Source organism: Solanum pennellii, chromosome 8 (assembly GCF_001406875.1).
Source record: "Solanum pennellii chromosome 8, SPENNV200".
Classification (NCBI taxonomy): domain Eukaryota; kingdom Viridiplantae; phylum Streptophyta; class Magnoliopsida; order Solanales; family Solanaceae; genus Solanum; species Solanum pennellii.
Genome location: NC_028644.1, coordinates 2404993 through 2424175, shown reverse-complemented (window position 1 = coordinate 2424175; position 19183 = coordinate 2404993). Strand labels below are relative to the sequence as shown.

Below are 19183 nucleotides of genomic sequence, written 5' to 3'. Positions count from 1 at the left end.
ACTCCACAAGGCATAATTGTTTTAGCACTGTATGTTTGATAGAAATCAAGTGATCAGAACCTGAAACTTGCAAGTACAGCGGATAGTTGTAAATGTAATCGGTCTGTCCAATTCCATTTTCCATTGTGGCTGAGCCTGAACTAGCTCGAGCTTCAATAATTCTGTTTTTTTCCGCTTGACTTGTGATAAACCCCCTCAACCGCAGCATTATTTCTCCTATACGCGAAAGTTTGATAATGTAAAGTGAAAGAAGAGAATAGAAAAAATAGTAGCTCTCTCTGAAATGAAAGTAACACAAGAATAATAGAATATAATGAGTACTTTCTGCATTCATTCTACATTTTGGATTCAAACAATGAATGCAGGCTTATTACATGGATCAAATCATTTTTAAAAACGAAACGAGTCTAGATATCCATTGCAATTTCTAGTAGCACAACTGCAATTGGACTTCTTACAGAGTGCCTATTACTAGTCCATTTCAAGAATCCATGAACTATACCATTGGTTGAACTATTGGCTGTTTTTAAAAAAGTTACTTGATATGTTTTTTTCTGGTTCATCTTCGAGAACTTTAGAGTAGAGGGCGTAACAGTCACAGAAACTCCTTGTGGTGAAACTATTTCCACAATGTAAGATGATTTAGCCTCCCCGACTTTAGTCACTGTTCTTGTATATGTTTGAGGATTTTCTCTGAGCATGATGGAAAATGAAGGATAATTTAGTTGTGCTTCAGGAATACTTTTCACTTCCGAGCAATCCACCTTATGTTGTAGAAGGTTTCCAACCTGTCGGTTTGTGTAATTCAAACCACACAAATAGCGTAAGTAGTCCTTGAAAGGGGTATCATAAATTAGTCCCGGATCATTTGCTCTGGATGGATTGACATGTCCTGCACCGATGGCATAAATGTTAGCAGGAAGGAGCGTTTCATCTATGATGGGATTGTTGGCGAGGTTTACTGTATAAGCAGTTGTCATGATTGCGGATTTAATAGCTGCAGGAGACCAAGTGGGGTGAGCGCTTTTTAGCAATGCTGCTACTCCACTGAGGTGAGGACAAGACATGGAGGTACCCGAAATAATATTGAAGGTAGATTTCGTGTTTGTGTTGTTCTCCATGGAGGTAGGCCAAGCAGCAAGAATATTAACACCAGGACCAATAATGTCAGGTTTTAAGATTCCGCGAGTAGCTATGCTTGGCCCTCTAGAAGAAAATCCAGCAACAACCGGAGCATTTTTATCTCCGAGTATAGTTCCATGGAATGCAATCCGAGCAACATGTTTCTTCGTTGAATTCACATAGTCGATGATTTTCATTCCATCTTCATAAGTTACATCCATTGCTGGAAGGACATGAGCGTCAGCTGATGTAGTGAAACCGTCTTCAAAGTTATTTATCAGAATCATGCCAACACCTCCAGCATCCTTAACAGATTGTCCTTTTGAAATCCTCGTATAACCGCCACCTATCAAACACAAGACTATTTTGCCTTTAACAGCAAGGTCAGTCAACATACCTGGTCCGCAATAAGAGCTGTCAGAGTCAATAGCAGTTAGTGATGGATCAAACAAAGGGAAGAATTTTGTACTGAAAAACTTTGAGTGAAAAGCCGATTCGCCTTCAAACACTTTTTTGTTTCCTAGCTCAACTGTTGCCTTAAATTTCCTGTCAAGACTGCTCGCGCCTACTGTGAGAATCCACGGGGCTTCATTTGCAACAGTATGTTCGGATGGACCACTATTACCAGCAGAGCAACTTACAAAAATACCTCTTTGTGTTGCACTATACGCACCGAGTGCAATAGAATCACTATGGAAGGGACTAGTACTCGAACCAAGAGACAGCGATAGGATATCAACTCCGTCATCAATAGCTACATCCATAGCAGCTAGAATCCCACTGTCAGAGCAACCAAACGAATCACAAACCTTATAAATGGCTAGGTGAGCAAGAGGGGCAACACCAACAGCAGTGCCATTAGCATTTCCATACACATTTGCACCTTTCACAAAACCGCCAGCAGCAATGCTGGCGGTGTGTGTACCATGTCCATCATCATCTATTGGCGAACCATTTTCCTTTGGGAATGTCCGTGCTCCAATGAGCTTGTTGTTACACTTAGTAGTGAAGTTCGATTCACATTTTCCCTTCCATTTAGCAGGCGGAGGAGGCATTCCTTTGTCGCTAAATGAAGGATGGTCTGGAAAAATCCCAGAGTCCAACACTCCGATGATCACGCCTTTCCCATAGTTGGAATCCCTCCACAAGCCAATGTTCTGCTTCAATCCAAGAAAACTCGGAGTACGTGTAGTGTGCAAAGACAATATCTTCTCCGGCCACGCATTCACAAAGCCTGATTTCTTCTCCATTTCTTTCACTTGCTCTGCTGATAATCTTGCAGCAAAGCCTTTCATCACATTGTGATATGAGTATATCAAACGCGGCACCTCTTCACTCGAGCTCGTGCTTTCTATACTCTTTGGCAAAAAAGAATTGTACCAACTTTCTAAATCCATTGACATTGATTGAGTTGAAACTTGGCTTTCTGGAGATTCAACTTGAACTATATAAGTCTCTAAATCGCTTTGCATACTAGGCCATGACAAACAACTAACAATGAACAAAACAAGAAGGATATTCAACAACTTCATGGCTACAAATTAGCTAAAAGAACTCTAAATACATGAACTAATTATATATCCATGGAAGAAAATTTGATGATTTTTCCTTCTTTGAAGTACTAACATGTATAGTGCTCTAGTCCTATAGTTTTGATTGGTCATCTAGATCAAGATTTAGAATTGTTTAAACAATAGATACCCTCATGTTACTTAATGTATTATATTATGTGTGGGAGAAAGTGAAGTATCATGTGATAGAAATTAAAAGACTAAAGTTGAAAGGAACAATTAAATAAGAACATAAAACATAAAATAGTTTTAGTTGAAACTCCTTCCTAAGAAAAGCTACCTCTATTTTCTCAACTCGAATCAAAGACTTCTGATTAAAAACACAATGATCACCCTTCTTTGTTGGTAATATAAGAATCGTTATACGAGTATTACTCTTTACGAGCTCTTTTTATTATATGTGTATTCTTATTCCACATTCTATCAGACATAAAATAAAACTTAAATTTCCCAATTGGCTGTAAGAATTCTAATTTCATACAAAAAAAAATGTAGCTTTTTGCTGAGAAAAAAAAAAACTTGAATGCTAGGCTACTTGCAAGCCATGCTTTTTCCTTTTTCTTTGTTTAGTGCATATTATATTAGGGGCAGAGCTACTGTATTAGGTAAGTTTTTGATCGAACTCACTATCTTTTGCTTAGATACCGTAGTTATATTAGGAAATTCATCAGATACGTATAAATATTTACTCGCGAATTCACTAACTAAAATGAGCAAAAAATTTAGTGATGAGTTCTGAATTCATAAACTTTAAATCTTGATTCTGCGTTTATATTATTACACCACCTAATGATGGGAACTTTAACTACTTTTTTTCCCCACATGTACCATGTGGATGTTGCTTTATTTCTTGTTTGGTGTTGGATTTAGTATCTGGCTTTTTTTTATTTATCCTATTTCCAACTTAAAATACTCATATCCTTATAATATTTAATTGTATAACATGTTAAATTTACATTTAATGATAAATTACATCTTTCAATAATCTTGGCAGGGTCAATATCATATTATTTAAGTAGACCACTATGACTCTTGATGAGTATTTTATATTTTCTTTGATTCCTTCTTTTAGGTATTGGATGTTGAAATTCTCTAGACACCATGAATTGTGGTGGGATGGATAGTTTTTATTCTTTCGCCTTTAATCAAATATCTCGAATTTAAACTTCGAGAACAGAAAAATGATAGGGAGCGCTTCCTCTTTTAATGGTCTTATCAAAGGCGAAGCCACTTTGTACGAAAGGGTTCATTCGAACCCCATTCGGAAAAAAATATATTATTTATACATGGTTAAAATATTATTATATGTATATATAGCAGATATTGAATCTCCTTCGGCTATTTCAGGTGTCTATCTCTACATATTAAGAATCCCCTTATTGAAAATCCTGACTCCGCCTCTGGGCCTTACGCAAGCGAATCCGAAAGCCTTAAAAGGGAACACCAAACACCAATAATAGTTATGCTTTATTCCTTTATTATTTTTAGATAAAGTTAGTCACTTTGTCAGGCAAAAATAAAAAGATAAAAAGTAATTAGTAGCACTAATATATTAAGGACCCATCCAATTAGCAGCCATTCTTTTCCCATTTATGTTCATATTTTATATTATAATAATAACAATATCTAAAGTTGACAACTTTGACTTCTTTGTATCGACAAGTTCAGTTAAATAATATATTTATATCACAAAATATGTTAAATAAATAAATATTAAATTTAGAATTTTATTATCGCCTTTAGATATCATTCTAAATTTTAGAAACATAAAATAAAATCCCAATTCCGCCTTTGTTTGTAAATTTGATATTTTTGGTCAATTATTTGATATTGGATTTATTATAATATAGTACTATTATTGATAACCCTATTTAATACATTTAATGATCAATTCTAACATGTTTAAATAATCAAATTTCCATTGCATCTTCCAAGTATCTTCACAAGGGTCAACATACTTTACCTTAATTTAGGGTTCTCTTGGTGTTTTTATTTGTGATTTTCGAAAATGATCAACTCGTTTTTAGTAAGAATATTTTATTTTGAAAGTAAATGTCTTAATAAGAGAGTTTTCAGTTTTGTATTTTTGAACGTAAAGATGAGTACTAGTGATAATATATACCTTTGAAATTTAAAATGCTTGTATATCAAATGAATTTCTTAACAAAAGTATATTGCTTCATCCGAAGCTATTGAATCAGGTCAAACTCGTATATAAATTTCTACACTCACTCTTATTTTTTAAATGTAAATCTAATTAATTAGTTGAACTCTAAATTAGGCAGCGCGAAAGAAAAAATAAAAAATGGAGAGTATTTTTTAGACTCCTACTTTTAAAATTTGTGAGATGAAATATAAATAAAAAAGCTAGGAGCATGAAAACTATTCAGTTGATAATTGATTGATCTTGTCTATGTGATTATGACTTGACAAATAATTAACAAGTTGCTTGTATTTACGTGAAACACAAGATGATTTTTATTTTATTTTTAGTTTGTTAGAAAAATTATATTTTTTTATAATCTTTTAATTTTAATTTTTTATGTAACACGTTTAAAATAATAAAATTAAATGATATTTTTTTATATTTATCATATATCTTTAAGATAAAATTATAAATTTATTTTTTATACATTTTCTTAAACTTTATATCAAATCAAGACTAAACAAACAAATAATGCTAAAAAGTATTAATAAAACTATATATGAAGATTAGAAATACTATGAATTATTGCAAAACTAATTAACAAGACACTATATGGATGTTTTAACATAATAATTGGATGGAAATAAGATGTGCCCTAAGCTAACACCAAAGAGCAGCAAATGATCCTTAAAAATAGAGTCGGATCTAAAATTTTAAATTTATAAATTATAAATTTTTTTAAAAAAAGAAAAATAGCTTACTATGTTCTAAAAGAAGTACTAGTTATATTTAGTTAATTAATTCTTAACATATACACATGATATTAACTAAAATTAATAAATTTCATTAAACTCTGTAGCTAAAATTCTAGTTTCTCTTCTCAGTTCAAGAGAGGTGGGACATGGACTGACTTTTGTTTTATTTTTGTTACATCACATTTTTTTTAAAATAAGTGATACAATTTTATATGTGAAAATATTGTAATTTTTAAATTTTCACTTTACTTTTAATGATATATTTTTATGGCCTAAAAATGTTATGACATGGTAATAATTTCAAGTTAAAAGACCATTTATTTTTTAAATTGTATGTCAAGTTAAATGTGTGTATGTAAGAAATAGAAATAAGTAGTAGGGTTCTAGTACTAAAAGTAGAAATAAGTCTAATATATAGGTTTATCAGATGATTATTTTTCTAAAAATATATCGTAAATATTTTTTTTCAAGAAAAGAAATTCAATTGTCTATGAGCGAAGGTCCGACCTGTGTCCACGACTCAAAAGCGAAGCCAGAATTTAAACTTTATGAGTCTGAGATTTTAGGATAATAATTTTAAATGCTGATAATAATTTTGGAATTTAATATATATACTTATTTAGTAGAATCGTTGAGTCGATGATCTATATGAAATTTACTTATTTAGTAGAATCATTGAGTCGAGGATCTATAGGAAATAACCATAAGGATAAGGTTTATTTACGCTCTTCCCTTTTCGAGTTTGGAATTACATTGTTGATATTTAGTAGAAATGTTAACACAGAGAATTTTAGCTGAAGATGTAACCCTAGGGGCGGATAGACTTTTAGTCGTGGGCTCATTTGAAATCATAACTTTTTGATATGGTATAGATATATATGTAAAAAAATTTATTAAAATATCAAAAGATTGAACGATGCAAGAGAGTTAAATCCATTAAATTTATATCTTGGATCCGTCTCGATCTCTTATTGTTTCCCTTCATATATGTTGTGTAAATAATTCACCTTTTAACATTAAGAATTCATCCAACAAAAGGACTCTGTTTATAGAACAATTACTCAGAAAGATGAGCACAGGAAACAAAGAGATGAAATGAAAGAGACAAGAGAACAACCAATGAAGGTCGTGGTGGAGTGAGAAGTACTCCTTTATTCATAACTATAGGTTTCGGGTTCGGACTTTGAGTATGGAAGTGACTGGACACAAGTTGGGAAACAAACTAATAGAGAGAAGAGAAAAGAAAATTTAAACGAAAATGATTCCCCGAAAAAATGACATGTTCTCTTTTTATGGTCTGCTTTAACATGGTATTAGAGCAAAACACATCTCAATTCATTGTTTCGGATGTTGGGCCTTTTGGAACCACTAACATAGGCTTGTTATACATTGTTCCAATTACTAAAATGAGAAGAAAATAAAACTAGAAACCAATTGTAGGCTGTAGCACAACTGCAATTGGGCTTCTTACTGAGTACTTCTTACTACTCCATTTCATGAATCCTTGAGCAATGCCACTGTTTGGGCTATTATCTCTTTTCGTAAATGTCACTTGGTATTTCAACTTCTGGTCCAACTGGGAGAATTCCAGAGTAGAGGGATTAACAATCACAGAGACTCCGGGTGGGGAAGCTATTTCCACACTGTAAGATGATTTAGCTTCCCCGACGTTAGTCACTGTTCTCGTACAAGTCTGAGAAATTTCTCCGAGTGCGATGGAGAATGAAGGATAATTTAATTGTGCTTCAGGAATGCTTTTCACTTCCTTACATTCCACTTTGCGTTGCAGGAGATTTCCAACCTGTCGATTTGTGTAATTCAAACCGCAGAGGTAAGGCAGGTAGTCCTTAAATTCGGTGTCGTAGATTAGTCCTGGATCATTAGCTCTCGATGGATTGACATGTCCTGCACCGATCGCGAAGATGTTAGCTGGGAGGAGCCTCTCATCTAAGATGGGATCATTGGCAAGGTTCACCGTGTTAGCGGTTGTCATGATTGCTGATTTGATAGCTGCAGGGGACCAAGCCGGGTGTGTGCTTTTCAGCAATGCTGCTACTCCACTGAGGTGTGGACAAGACATGGAAGTGCTCGATATAATGTTGAAGGTAGACTTTGTGTTTGTTTTGTTGTCAATGGAGGTAGGCCAAGCAGCAAGAATGTTAAGACCGGGACCAATTATATCAGGCTTCAAGATTCCAGGACTAGCTATACTTGGTCCCCTAGAAGAAAATGCAGTAACAACCGGAGCATGTTTATCCCCAATTATTGTTCCTTGAAATGCGATTCTTGCAATTGGTTTTGACGTTGAGTTCATGTAGTCAAGAATTTCCATTCCATCTTTGTAGGTAATATACAGAGCCGGAAGGACGTGAGCATCGGCAGGTATAGTGAAACCATCATCAGCGGTACTAATGATAATCATGCCAACACCTCCGGCATCTTTTACAGTTTTTCCTTTTACTATCCTGGGAATACCACCACCTGCCTTGCACACAACAATTTTGCCTTTAATTTCAGGGTCACTCAGAGTATCTGGTCCACAATAAGGTCTTTCAAAGTCAGTTGCATTCAGTGAAGGATCAAACAAAGGTGAAAATGTTGAATTGTGATCCTTTGGACTAAAAGTTGTTTCGCCCTCGAATAATTGTTGGTTTCCGAGCTTAACAGTGGCCTTGAGTTTCCTGTCAATAGTGCTTGCACCTACTGTCAGAATCCATGGAGCTTCATTTGATAAGGTGCTATCATATGGACCACTATTACTGGCAGAGCAACTTACAAGAATACCTCTTTGTGCTGCACTATAGGCACCGAGTGCAGTCGGATCATTATAGAATGGGATGCTGCTACCACCAAGGGAAAGGGACAGGATATCTACTCCATCATCAATAGTTGCATCCATGGCAGCTAGAATGTCACTGTCTGCGCAACCAGATGAATCGCAGACCTTATAAATGGCCAGGTGAGCAAGAGGGGCAATCCCAACCGCGGTGCCTTCAGCGTTCCCATACACATTTGCACCTTTCACAAAACTTCCTGCAGATGTGCTGGCCGTATGTGTACCATGTCCATCCTCATCAATTGGTGAATCACTGCTTATTGGGAATGTCCTCGCACCAATGAGCTTGTTGTTGCACTTTGTTGTGAAGTTCGATTCACACTTACCCTTCCATTTAGCAGGCGGAGGAGCCATTCCTTCATCGCTAAATGAAGGATGGTCAGGTGAAATCCTGGTGTCTAAAACACCAATGATCACGCCTTTACCATAGTTGGAATCCCTCCACAAGCCAACGTTCTGTTGCAATCCAAGAAAACTCGGAGTATGTGTAGTATGCAAAGACAATATCCTCTGAGGCCACGCAGATATAAATCCTGATTTCTTCTCCATTTCCTTCACCTGCTCAGCTGATAATCTTGCTGCAAAGCCTTTCATCACATTCCGATATGAATATATCAACCATGACTTTTCATCTGAGCCAGCGGTAGCTATGGTCTTTGGCAAGAAAGACTTGTACCAGCTCTCCAAATCCACTCTTGACGATTGAGTAGAAATTTGGCTTTCTGGAGATTCAACTTGAACTATGTACGTCTCCAAATCGCTCTGCATACTATGCCATGAAAGACAAGCAAGTGTAGCAAAAATAACAAAAAATATTTTCATTGTTGCAAATGTGTTGGGAGAAAGGAACTATGAACTAGTGATGTACACATAGGAAAGTGGAGTTTGATTTTTTTGCTTCTGTGTACTACTATTATATATAGTGTAGTTTGGTCCTGCAGTGGATGATTGTTGAATTGTTTAGTCAAAAGCACTCCTTTTGATATTCTTTCCTAGTAATGGTTGTCCCAATCTTCTTTTCAATTAAAATGTATAACTGTTAAAGAATGATAAAAGTCTCACATCGGTAGTTAATGAGATGGGTGGACTCCTTATAAGGTTTGGGCAATCCTTCTTCCTTTGAGCTATCTTTTGGAGTGTGAGTTAGGTCTAAGACCTAATTTAATTTCACAGTAACTACCAATTGGGCTATTGACATTTTGACTAAAGATGAGTTTTCCCATTCAGAACTTTTTTTATAAAAAAAAAGAGGTTACTTTGCTTAGACAAACTTTTTCTAGAAGTTATTAACACCTTTTTCTTGTTAAAACTATCCTTTAACGGATCGACTTCGACTTCCATGATATAACACTAATAGTCCTCCATATTTGCAAAATTGGTGCACTCTTGGTCCCCAAACAATAGTTTCATGTGAGAGAAGGTGAGATTTGAGAAGAAGAGTGCTCATTTTGTTTAATCCAAACAACATTGCACCTAAACCAAGAACCTACCTTTAACTTTTTGGATAATCTTTGCATTTCCCAAGCATTATATGCTACAAAAAGTAATAACATGAAATCTCATAAGTATTGATAAACAATAAGTTCCAAATCTCAATACATAAAGAGTGAATAAATTAATTATGATATAACAAGACAAGGTCGAACCTAACACATCGGAATGGAGTAGAGATGTATATGTAAATTAGCAACCTAGCATCTATTCTTAACCAATTTCATAGTTGGTATTGTGCTCGTCCGAGTGTGATGAGGCACTTTGCATTCATATGAACAATGACAACTCTTCTATTCGTGTCGTGACTATTCCACTATTTTGTTGTTCTTGTTCTTTTTTGTAGGCTTTGCACCGTTTTATTTGTTAGTTGCAATGTTTTCTACTTCGTTGTACTTGGATTTGCTTCTCTTGAGCTGAGGGTCTTTCAACAACAACCTATCTGCCTCCATAAGCTAGTGGTAAGGTTTGTATACACTTTATATGAAACTTCAACACATGTTCTTGCATTCATTCTCATTTTCTCTTTGTAGAGCTCGCAAGTGTCATGTAGCTAATATAAACTTTGTGAACGTTTGACGTGTAAAATGTTGAAGGACATATATATGTGAAAGAGATTTGACTACAAGCTCATGATGGAACATTTTGATATTGTGAAAATGTAACATGAAAATATGGTGTGAGTACTTTTATCACTTATTATTCAACAGTTTCTATTGAAACCACTAACATAGTTTTGTTATACACTGTTCCAATTACTAAAAACCAATTGTAGGTCGTAGCACAACTGCGATTGGGCTTCTTACAGAGTACTTCTTACTACTCCATTTCAAGAATCCTTGAGCAATACCACTGTTTGTGCTATCATCTCTTCTCGTAAACGTCACTTGGTATTTCAACTTCTGCTCCAACTGGGAGAATTTCAGAGTAGAGGGCTTAACAATCACAGTGACTCCTATTTCCACGTTGTAAGATGAATTAACTTCCCCGACGTTAGTCACTGTTCTAGTATATGTCTGAGAAATGTCTCCGAGTGTGATGGAGAATGATGGATAATTTAGTTGAGCTTCAGGAATGTGTTTCACTTTGTTACAATCCACTTTGTGTTTAACGATGCTTCCCAGCTGTTGATTTGTGTAATTCAAACCGCACAGGTAAGGCTGGTAGTCCTTAAATGGGGTGTCGTAGATTAGTCCTGGATCATTAGCTCTCGATGGGTTGACATGTGCTGCACCAATGGCAAAGATGTCAGCCGGAAGGAGCCTTTCATCTAAGATGGGAACATTGGCGAGGTTAAGTGTGTTAGCGGTTGTCATGAGTGCTGATTTGATAGCTGAAGGGGACCAATTGGGGTGTGAGCTTTTCAGCAATGCTGCAACTCCACTGAGGTGAGGACAAGACATGGAGGTGCCCTGCATAATATTGAAGGCAGATTTTGTGTATTTTTCCTAGTCAACGGAGGTATGCCAGCAGCAAGAATGTTATTACCGGGACCAATTATATCAGGCTTCAAGATACCAGGAGTAGCTAGGCTAGGTCCGCGAGAAGAATATGCAGCAACTACCGGAGCTTCTTTATCTCCGATTATTGTTCCATGGAACATAATTCTTGCAGTTGGTTCTGATGTTGAGTTGATGTATTGATGAATCTCCGTTCCATCATTGAATGTAACATACAGAGCTGGAAGGACGTGAGGATCGGCTAACTTGGTGAAATCATACTCAGGGGTACAAACAAGAATCATGCCAACTCCTCCGGCATCCTTTACAACTTGTCCTTTTCCAATCGTGGAAACATAACCACCGTCCATCCACACAACAATTTTGCCTATAATTTTGGGGTCACTCAGAGTACCTAGTTCACAAAAACGGCTACCTATGTGGGTTGCATTCAGTGAAGGGTCAATCAAAGGGTAAAATGAGGAATCCGGAACCTTAGGACTAAATGCTGATTCACCCTCAAATAGTTTTTGGTTTCCGAGCATAACAGTGGCCTTAAGTTCCCTGTCAATAGTGCTTGTACCTACTGTCAAAATCCACGGAGCTTCGTTTAATAAAGTGCTATGGGATGGACCACCATTACCCGCAGAGCAACTTACAAGAATACCTCTTTTTGCTGCACTGTACGCCCCGAGTGCAATCACATCATAATAGAATGGCCTGCTAGCGCCACCCAGGAAAAGGGACATGATATCTACTCCATCATCAATAGCTTCATCCATGCCAGCTAAAATTTCAGCATCGGGGCAACCAAATAATGGACTGACCTTATACATGGCCAAGTGAGCAAGAGGGGAAATCCCAACCGCAGTGCCTTTAGCGTTCCCATACACATTGGCACCTTTCACAAAACTTCCTGCAGCTGTGCTCGAGGTGTGTGTGCCATGTCCAGCCTCATCTTTTGGTGACTCACTTTTTAGTGGGTAAGTCTTTGCACCAATGAGCTTGTTGCTACACTTTCCAGTGAAATTCGAATCACACTTTCCCTTCCATTTAGCAGGTGGAGGAGGCATTCCTTCGTCACTGAATGAAGGATGGTCAGGGGTAACCCCTGTGTCGAAGACTCCAATGATCACACCTTCTCCATAGTTGTCATCCCTCCACAAGCCAACGTTCTGTTGCAATTTAAGAAAACTCGGACTATGAGTAGTGTGCAAAGACAATATCCTCTGAGGCCACGCAAATATAAACCTGGTTTCTTCTCCATTTCCTTCACTTGCTTCGCTGACAATCTTGCAGCGAAGCCTATTATAACATTATGATACGAATATATCAACTGTGGTTTTTCATCTGAGCCAGCGGTTTCTATGGTCTTTGGCATGAAAGACTTGTACCAGCTCTCCAAATCCATTCTTGATGGCTGAGTGGAAATATAGCTGTCTGGTGATTCGACTTGAACTATGTAAGTCTCCAAATCGCTCTGCATACTAGGACATGAATAGAAAAAATAACAAAAAATATTTTCATTGTTGCAAATGTGTTGAACTAATGATGTACACTTAGTTATGAGATTTTTCTACCCTTAATTAGAATTTAGGAGCACGAGTCGTAGAATGGGGAAAAAATCATGTCAGGAGCGCCGCTCCTTCAAATGTGCAAATTCGAATTTAGTTGGACTCCGATGTGGATATCAAGCACCGAATGAGGAAACAACATATCCACTATAAAAATATATCAGTACTTCTTGGAGTTTATTCAACCATCACGAGTTATAATTCTAATTTGATTTTCTGTACACAAATCTTACAAAATGAGTACTCTAACCACTAGTTGAGTCCCAAACGTATTAACTAATCGAGTTTGTCAACTTACAAAAGAGGCTTGCACTGGAAACATGAAATAGTATCAGCGGTACACTGATTGTAATCGCCCTTCTTTGATAGTCGCATCTCAATGACTTGCCTATAACAACTGACCTGAAAATTCACTGTGGATGACATAATAGCTTTAGTGGAAAGATTAAAAAAAAAAAGAACTCGGGAACAGATGTAAAAATAGCAGCAGCACCTTAGAAACACTTCCTACGGACAATTGATGTACCAGACTTGTCGTACTCGCTCTTCAAAACCCACATCTGATTAAGCACAAAACATGTTTAAGTTAGCAACAACACATGAGTTCAAAATGTAGCTTAAAAAATTGCAAAAGTATATCTAAGAGAAGATATCTGAAGACAGTGATTTTCTTACTCGTTGGATTAACACCCTGCAAATGTATATCTATAGCCCTTACCTATCAAAATGTAGTTGTCTGGTCGCTATACGAAAGAAAAAAGATGTTTAGCTTTTTTGTCTACCTCTTTTACCTATCAAAATTTCTAGTGACATAGGATGGTTGATGATTACAAGAACAAAAAACTTTCGATTAAACATGGTGGCAATTGAGACGTGAATTAAAACACGGTAAGAGCATAAACCAAAAAGCAATGAGAAATATAGAATTATATAACATGAGACAATGGAAGTTGCACTTATTTCCTAAAACTTGTGATCGTTATCCTTTAAAAAATTTAGATTCTCTATGGAGGTTAAATATAATGCTATGTGTTTGATGATGAGCTAGCACGGCATGATTAAAAATGAAAAGAAGTAACAAAAAAGCAAAGTGAAATAAAAAGCTTATGAGGGAAAAGAATAGCTTACATCAGTTGGGGAGCCATTCACTTTAATCATTACATGCATTTCAAATTAATCTTTATGGTGGAGATATGAGCAATATTTGTCCAGTATTCCCCCTTGTTAAATTCTAGTAGTGGTTTGAGCAATGGACATTTGGAAATAGAAAACTTAGAGAGGGAGGAGGGCAGTGCTGATTCTGAAAGCGATTGGAGCTTAGGGCAATCATCTATGTCCAGGTGAGAGAGAGAGGAGGGTAGTGCTGATTTTGAAAGTGATCGGAGATTAGGGCAATCCTCTATGATCAGGTGAGAGAGGGAGGACGGCAGTGCTGATTCAGGTAGTGATTGGAGATTAGGACAATGTAAGATGGTCAGGTGAGACAGGGAGGAGGGCAGTGCTGATTCAGGTAGTGATTGGAGATTCCAGCAATAGGAAATGGTCAGATGAGAGAGGAAGGAGGGAAGTGCTGACTCAGGTAGTGATTGGAGATTAGGACAATGGGAGATGTTCAGGTGAGAGAGGGAGGAGGGCAGTGCTGATTCAGGTAGTAATTGGAGATTCCGGCAATCGGAGATGGTCAGGTGAGAGAGGGAGGAGGGCAGTGCTGATTCAGGTAGTGATTGGAGATTCCGGCAACGGGAGATGGTCAGGTGAGAGAGGGAGGAGGGCAGTGCTGATTCAGGTAGTGATTGGAGATTAGGGCAATGGTAGATGGTCAGGTGAGAGAGGGAGGAGGGCAGTGCTGATTCAACAAGTGATTGGAGATTACGGAAATTCCTGATTTGTAGAGTTTGAAGCGAAGTGAGGTGAGAAAAGGAGGAAAGTTGGCCTTGTGACTGAATCTGAGATAAATTACCATCAATAGCTAGATATTGAAGAGAGGTGAGGCTTTTGAGATGTTGGTTGCTTAATGTATTCAAATTCTTTATGGTAAGTCTCTGAATAGAACAAGGCAACTCCCAATGTTCAATATCTTCGTCACTCCCATCATGATGGATCACTAACTCTGTGAGTCTCTGTAAATGCCACTCCTTTCGGCCATTCATCAGTTTCTTGCAATCACTGATACGGAGTTTTTGTAAATTGAAGGGCAATTCTCCTTCTATTTCTGGACAATAAGAAAGATACAGTTCCTTGAGAGATGGAAGGAGTTCCTGCATACGTTCTGGCAGACACTTGAGCTTCTTACACTCCAAAATATCCAGTAACGTCATCTGGGCCGCTCCTCCACATGCCACCGATAGTTTTTCAACATTCTCACATTTCCAAATAGTGAGAGATTCAGTGGCAGTAGGAATCAACAACCTAGTAAAGTTGTGGGAACACATAATACTCAATTTACGTGCTGCTGGGAGAAATATATCATCTACACAACCACAATTAATCACACTCAAATACTCCACAAACATCTCACCAACTGGCGCCTCCAATTTCAATTTTGGGCAACCAGATATCTCTATTCTCTTCAAGGTAGTTGGCAGTATGCTAAAAGGAAAGGAGGTAATAGAGTTACAATCACGTATATATAATGCTTCAATCTGCTTCATTGCTTCAAGTTGGGATCTAAACAGTTGAGCATCATCAAAAACAACTGGACAACCAAAAACTTCTAACCTTTTTAAACTTGAAAATTGGATGGGTATCTCCAAACTGAGCTCAGGGCAATTTTTAATGGAAAGGTTCTCAAGTGTAGGGAACTCTCCAATTCCTAGTGCGTGCCATTGCTTCCACCCCGTCATATCTTCAAATTCAAGCTTCTCAAGACAGTTAAAAGGCTTTTTGGAGGACAATCTGCCATAGAATTCTTCCATCGCCTCTGTTATTCCATGCATCCCTTTAACGGAAAGGAATTTCAAACAAGGGAGTTGTCCTAGTGCTGGCAACGAATAACAGTTCTTGCAGTTTCTAAGAGACAATTTCACTAGCTTAACAAACAAAGGATCAACTACCCAATTGGGGAAGTTTGTCCCTCTGTATCCACTGATTTCGACTTCTTTAATGTTTTTATGTGGGCGTAGCTCATCAAGTATGTCTCTTTCTGTTTGTGAATTGTCAGCACTAATGCTTTCACTCCACTCCAAAGATAACTTGTCAACATGATTCTTCTCCCTCATCTTTGCCTTCACAGCTTCCCTTCTATCAACCACATTTTCCAACTTCACAACTGATAGAGATCCATATAAGTTTTGTGCTTCACCCAAATATTCCATTCTCCAACCACCTACAAGAAACTTGGCTCCCACCAACACTTGGAGGCTTTTCAACCTGCTCAGATGTAGTGGCATCTTCAAGCTAAGAGTGTTGCTTATGTCAAGATGACGCAAGTTAATCAACTTCTCCATCTGCAGCGGTAGCTCCTCAAGTCTATTACAAGATGACAGGAGAAGTGTCTCCAAGTTATACAATCCACAAACGGAATCTGGCAACCTTTTTATCATTGTCTGAGAAAGGTCCAAAAATCTGAGGAGCTTTAATTTGATAAACAATTCATTTGGCAACTCAACAATCGTGTAATAATGAGACAATGATAGCACCCTCAAGGATCTTAGTGTAGGCAGTATGTTATGCAACACCCTCTTGCTTAGAGGGTGATAACAATAATCGACAACAATACATATCGGAAGCAATGTCCTCAGCTGCTCCAATTTGTAGAGGGTGTCAATTTCTCAAACTCACCATCTCCTCCTATAGAATAAGATAAGTGCCGACATTGTTCCAACATATGTGATCCTTTGTTCTCTTCCAACCTTATACAAAGATTTGAAGATACAATTTGTGCCAAATCATTGACAAGGTCATTCATTAAGAATTTCTCTATGTCCCCTTTAGAAGGATTCGGGACACTTTCTAATAATGATCTTGATCTCAACTCGAGAAAGTATTGGTTGCCTAAATCTTGAATTATTTCATCTTCCACAGGTACAAGACCATTGGCAATCCACAGATGAATAACTTGTTCTTTCCTAAATGGATAATCTTTAGGAAATATTGCACAAAAAGAAAAGCAGCGCTTTAAATGTGCGGGAAGATCATTGTAGCTCAACATTAACGCTGGTAATATGTCATTGTCTCGCAGCTCCCATATTTCACTTCTCAGAATACATTTCCACTCTTCAACCTCTGATTTGGAGCGTAACATGCCAGCGAGCGTCTTCAGAGCTAAGGGCAGTCCTTTGCACTTAGCTGCAATTTGTTTTCCAACCTCTTCAAGTTCCGGATGTTCCATAGGATCCATGTTTTCAAATGCATTTCTTTTGAATAGGGACCAAGAGGCTTCAGTAGACAAATTGTCCATGCTAATTTGCTCATTTCCCATCATCAAGGCAACACTCTCTTTACGTGTCGTCACAATGATCTTACTTCCTATATCTCCTTGTACAAAAATATTTCTCAAGTCATCCCACTTATTGTAGTTGTCATTCCACACATCATCCAGAACAATAAGAAATTTCTTTCCCTTTAAGCTTTCCTTCAATTTGACTTGTAGCTGGTTAAGATTGTCATCAACCTTTAAGTCGGTTGAGCCAATTTCTTGAAGTAACCCTTTCGTTATTCTGAAAGCATCATATACCTCAGAAACACAAAACCAAGCTGTCAAACTAAATTGTTTCTTCACTCTCTCATCATTGTAAACGGCTTTAGCAAGTGTTGTCTTACCCAGGCCGCCCATTCCAACAATAGGAACTACATCCAGATTTTTTCCCTTTGTATCCATCGACAACAAACGGCCAATTAAATTCTCTATTTCGTTCTGCCTTCCAAAGATACCAGAATCATCAACCAAAGAAGTTGAAGGTGTTTTAGTTTCTTGTTTTGTCGAAATAAAATGCTCCTTTAAGCCAAGGCGACCAATTTGCTTTTCCAACACCTCCAACGTTTCAATGGTTTCTTCCAACTTATCCTTTATGTTACGAAAGAAATCATCACTCAAGCACAGGTTGAGGTCACTTACTTGTTTGTTGCTTGTTTCTGCAAGATTTTGATGCTGCCCTTCCACCTTAAGCCTCAAAGCTTCATAATTGACTTCTTCTATTAAATTTTCAGCAGAGTCAACAGTATCTCGAAGCTCATTAAGCCAGTCGCTCACAGATGGATTTGATGCTTGCTTATTCTCTGCATCACTTAGCACAATCTGAAGACCACGCAAAGTCATTTTCAGCTTCTTTAAGAGCTTAACATGATCCTTATGCTTACGAAACATGTTGAGCAGATCACCGTGAGGAGCAAGCCTATCAAACAGAACATTCAAAGCTGAGGAGAGAAATACACCACCAACTGCTAACCCAATCTCCATTTCTCAAATCTGAAAGGAAACACAAAATGATTTTGAGAAGATGAATTTTTCTATATCTATCTTCAACTACTAAGAGAGTACTTTACTTCACCTGTTGAATGTTGAGAGTAATTTGCAAACAAGAATGATCAGTGATTGCTTGAAATTAGTACAACTATTTTTCATGAAGCAAAACAGTCCTCTTTTCTCTTTTCAAAAAGTATAGACTTGAATAAACAAAGACTGATTGAATAATTGAGGCAATTATTCAATTACTTTTGCTTTATGCACTTGTCCATTTTTTAACAGCTCATTGTAGTGCTTAATTGGGCCTACCATAATTGTGAAGAATTGGATTCTGTTCCATTTTCCTTTAAGGTATTACTTTTTCTATGTTTAATAAAGCCGATGGTCTATCGGAAACAACCCTCTACCTCACAAGGTAGTGGTAGGATCTATTTACACATCCCACTTTTCGGCCATTTACCAGCTTTTCGCAATCGATGATCACAACAACAACACTGTCTTCATAATGTTTTATTTTCATTTCTTCTTACTTTACTATCACACACAATTTTTATTTTATTTTATACTTGAAAACACGTCAACAAGTTGGGAATTTGATTACACCAAAGAGCTATGGCAATTTTCAAGTTATAAAAGTTTTCCCTTGTAGTTGTTTTGTTATATACAAGAGTTAGAGTTTTCGAGTTTGAATGATTGAAAATTGTAATAAAGTCTTAGTGATAGTGCGAACTAAAACACATCATAATAAATTATTACCAAGCAAACTCAGATGTATTTTTTATTTACAATAAATCATTAGATACATACCACCATATAGTTTGGTCTTTGGTGGGGACTGACATATA

General features: G+C 37.1%; 3 protein-coding genes and 1 pseudogene across 3 annotated transcripts; all 4 read right to left on the bottom strand.

The window, feature by feature from the left end:
• Positions 1-304: 304 nt before the first annotated feature.
• LOC107028194 (subtilisin-like protease SBT1.7) lies at positions 305-4291 on the bottom strand. Its single transcript, XM_015229239.2, has one exon. The coding sequence runs from the start codon at positions 2652-2654 to the stop codon at positions 408-410; it is 2247 nt and encodes a 748-aa protein (XP_015084725.1). The 5' UTR covers positions 2655-4291; the 3' UTR covers positions 305-407.
• Positions 4292-6584: 2293 nt separating this feature from the next.
• On the bottom strand, positions 6585-9876 carry LOC107028168 (subtilisin-like protease SBT1.7). Its single transcript, XM_015229214.2, has one exon. It carries the CDS (start codon positions 9250-9252, stop codon positions 7018-7020), a length of 2235 nt encoding a protein of 744 aa, XP_015084700.1. The 5' UTR covers positions 9253-9876; the 3' UTR covers positions 6585-7017.
• Positions 9877-10038: 162 nt separating this feature from the next.
• On the bottom strand, positions 10039-12948 carry LOC107029062 (annotated as a pseudogene).
• Positions 12949-13077: 129 nt separating this feature from the next.
• Positions 13078-18589, bottom strand: LOC107029063 (putative disease resistance RPP13-like protein 1). The gene is given in 6 exon segments (XM_027919085.1): positions 13078-13347; positions 13428-13494; positions 14063-15383; positions 15429-16691; positions 16694-18341; positions 18424-18589. Coding segments are annotated over 3 exon segments (4194 nt in total). The 5' UTR covers positions 18333-18341; positions 18424-18589; the 3' UTR covers positions 13078-13347; positions 13428-13494; positions 14063-14091.
• Between the last annotated feature and the right edge of the window lie 594 nt (positions 18590-19183).